General features: G+C 39.3%; 1 protein-coding gene across 1 annotated transcript; it reads right to left on the reverse strand.

Annotated features, from left to right (window-relative positions):
• Window positions 1–1,641: 1,641 nt before the first annotated feature.
• On the reverse strand, window positions 1,642–3,501 carry LOC102432847 (T-cell surface glycoprotein CD1a-like; the record flags this gene model as incomplete). The annotated part of the gene is made up of 4 exons (XM_023749404.1): window positions 1,642–1,735; window positions 2,065–2,343; window positions 2,762–3,040; window positions 3,477–3,501. Coding segments are annotated over 4 exons (677 nt in total), but the record flags the coding sequence as incomplete, so codon positions are not given.
• Between the last annotated feature and the right edge of the window lie 25 nt (window positions 3,502–3,526).

A 3,526-nucleotide genomic window follows, 5' to 3' on the forward strand; every position in this document is an offset into this window, starting at 1 on the left:
TTTCAACATTGTTTTCTAAAATTACATTCTATAATTGTTATTCTATAGAAAACTGTACAGTAAGTAAATGAGAATAACTTCAGTGGGAATATAACTTACATTTTTAAAAATTTTAAATGTATTTTCATTGCAGTAAAAGAAATAGGTGGCATGTATATTTTAGCAAAAGGATCTATTTTGTGGTTATTTACTTTATCAGTCTTAAGTTATTATTTTACCCTTAAAGAATTTGTGATAAAGACATGTAAATTTACTGGTTTTGATCATGACTGAGTCTGTTACTTGTCGTGTTTTTTTTTGTGAGCAGTTATGTTTTTAAAAATATCTTTTTTTCCTTTTAGGTTACTATAGTGAGGATGGATGCCAAAATTATTGTTGCTCTAGATTCTTTATGTTGTTTAAAAAGTTTCTTACACTGATGGCAAGCCAAATCTACCTTTTAGAAGGTGCTATTGCTACCTGTGGGATAACTGGCAACAAGACAGGCTTTTTCTTTTCAATGGTTGGCTTTTACTCGAAGGAATTCAAAAAATGGCAGAATTTGTAGCCTTGGGGGTATGTCCGAGATTGCGACTGGTTTGTCAAGATTTTCTTTTGTTTAAGGAATAACAAAAAAATAACAAGAAAATTGCCATTACTGCATTTACTGTACTATTGTAAACTTAAGATTCATTCCTTGATGGTTGGACCAGTGGAGTGATCCAGACCAATGGAAGTGCTGAATTTCTTATGTAATTTTGTGAATACAACCTCAAATTTTCTTTTCATACACTTTGAGCCTGAATGTACTTATAAATAGTATATTCTTTTTCACATATTGGTGGAAAAATGCATTTGTGTTAAGTAGCAAGATATATAATATTGTCACTCATTACTTCCTTGCTGCCTCCTTTTTTGCTCTAGAACTTTAGGTACCTGATCTTAGTGGTAAATGCTAAGCAAACTTAACACAGTTTTTATTGAAAGCATATTACATACAGTTATATACTTTGAAAATGATACAAATTTTAAAAAGACATAGACTTTGCTCTCAAGCTTAAAAATTAGAAGATGAAAAAGGGCCTACATGACTGCAATAATGATAAAAAGTGAGAAGTAAATTCAGCAAAGTCCACTGAAAAGCGTGGTGGGAGTTCAGACGCTGCTTCCACTTGTGAATCAGGGAAAGCCCCCATAAAGAGGTGACATCTGAAATGGCCTGAGATTCATCAATTTTTCAATATGTAGCGGTTGCTAGGATCTGATTTTATCCAGAGTTAAAAATCAACTTTTATCTCAGAACCAGGTCAGAAAGCAAGTCCTGCAAAATTACCTTTAGCTCATATTAATAACGAACCATTAAACACACAAATAACACATGAACAACCAAAGTTGTACATGGAGAGCTGAGCAGACATTATCGCCATGCTGCGTTTAAATATGTCTGGAATCCCAGGGCTGCTGGATCTCATTCCAAAGGAAGAAGAATGGCAGGCAGCTCACAGTGTGACCTGATAAGAATAGAGATGGAAGTTACTCTGCATGAGGTGGAGGTGAGAATTGAAGAGTAGAAGGGAAGGGACTGAGGAAAGAAGGACTAAGAGGAGAGAGACAAGTAGGGAGTGGATGAAAGAACAGGAAAGATGGGCAGAAAAAACTCACCAGCGCTTCCTAAGCCAAAATGCAAGAGCTGTCAGAAGCACCAGGGGCACCATCACTGCCAAGATGATCAAGCTCACGGAGCCTTGATGATGTTCTGTGGATTTGGGTGAACACAAGCTGTCGTTTCAAACCCACCCCCTGTTTATTGCATTTCCCTGGTCTGCCTTTTTTATTTGAGTGTTCGCCTCACCAATCTTTGTTTTTGTTTCCTCTCTCTTCCCTCTTCAGAGTTGAATCTTTCATCTAACCCTCAACATCTTCCTACTTCTCAGGTCTCTCATTTTCAGTTCTTCTCTTTATTGAATTAATTATTTTCATTCTTTTGAGTCTGGAGTCCATAAATCCCAAATGTTTTACTTGGCTCTCCTGCTCTGCTGTGGACCATCTACTCCCATTCCCAGTGTGGGCCCCAGTGTTTCTTACCCAAGTAGAGGAGGATGTCCTGGCCTCCTAGGCTGCTATGTCTCACCCGGCAATACAGGCCAGATGTCTCAGTGGCTTCCACCTCCAAGAAAACCTGAAGGTACCATGTGCCATCAGCATTGGGCAAGATACCACTTTGTTGAGTGCCCTGTTGTACCTGTTCACCTCGCATCCACTTTACCCAAATTGGCTTTGGATGGAAGCCAGAGACATGGCAAACCAGCATCTGACGGCCAGGACCAGGATTGGGGCCAGTGGACAGCCAGGCCTCTGGTTTTACTGCAGAGAACAGGAGAGATACTCAGATAAGGACTCTAGCACAGACTCAGGGTTCATATCTTCACATCAGCTTAGACCAGTGGTCGGCAAACTCATTAGTCAACAGAGCCAAATATCAACAGTACAACGATTGAAATTTCTTTTGAGAGCCAAATATTTTAAACTTAAACTATATAGGTAGGTACATTGTTATTAACTTAATTAGGGTACTCCTAAGGCTTAGGAAGAGCCACACTCAAGGGGCCAAAGAGCTGCATGTGGCTCGTGAGCTGCAGTTTGCCGACCACCAGCTTAGAAGAACACATCTATCACATGCTGGGAATTCACTCATTACCCTTCTCCCTCTTATCCTCAATTAAAAGGGAAGGTGGGAAGGTGTAATTTTAGAAAATTCTTGGAGGAAAGATATGGGACTGACCTTGTCTCTGGAGATCTGCCTTCCCTGCATCAAGAATACTCAAGAGTAAGCGTGGGCAGGTGTCACTGAGAATCCTCTGTACTATATACTTGGTGACATGGTTCTCATTGAATACCCTGTACACATCCTGAGCTCTTGTTCCACCCTTTGGAGATGGCAACAATGAATTGTTTTGGGAGTGAAAGAGCTCTGATCCTTGATCAGCAAATCGATAGAAGCTTCCTATGGCTCCCCCAGGGTCCAACTCACAGCCCAGTGTTATCTGAATCTCAAAGGGATCTAGGAAAGAGGGTTGTAAATTAGAGGAAAGGGGGAATAAAAAGATCAAAGTAGTAGAAGTGAAAAAAAGAAATAAAAGAAGTTTGATGGCTTTCAAACAATGGAACTAACTTTGGTTTGATCTGAAGTTAGAAAAAGTGTAATTTGTCGTTGTTGAAGGTGGAAGAAATAATGACTTTTTTGAGAAATCGAAGTGAGCAAATGGTTGAAAGACGGTGACATAAACAGTGAGAGCAAGAGAATAAGGAAGCATGTAGTGTGAGAGTTGAGATTATAATAACCCAGGGAGAATGAAATGCAATAGGATACAATAAATGTACAGACAGAGAATGCTGAAGAGAATGAATGTGGGGGAAATTGGAATGAAGAACTCATTGATACATACACACCCCTCACCCAGCACATTGCACCTCCCCATTTTGGGAATTGAACTTACAATTAAGCTGCCATTCACTGGCATGTCTGTGAATTAATTGAGGCATTATA

This window comes from Myotis lucifugus, unplaced genomic scaffold (genome assembly GCF_000147115.1).
Source record: "Myotis lucifugus unplaced genomic scaffold, Myoluc2.0 scaffold_8065, whole genome shotgun sequence".
NCBI classification, from domain to species: Eukaryota; Metazoa; Chordata; class Mammalia; order Chiroptera; family Vespertilionidae; genus Myotis; species Myotis lucifugus.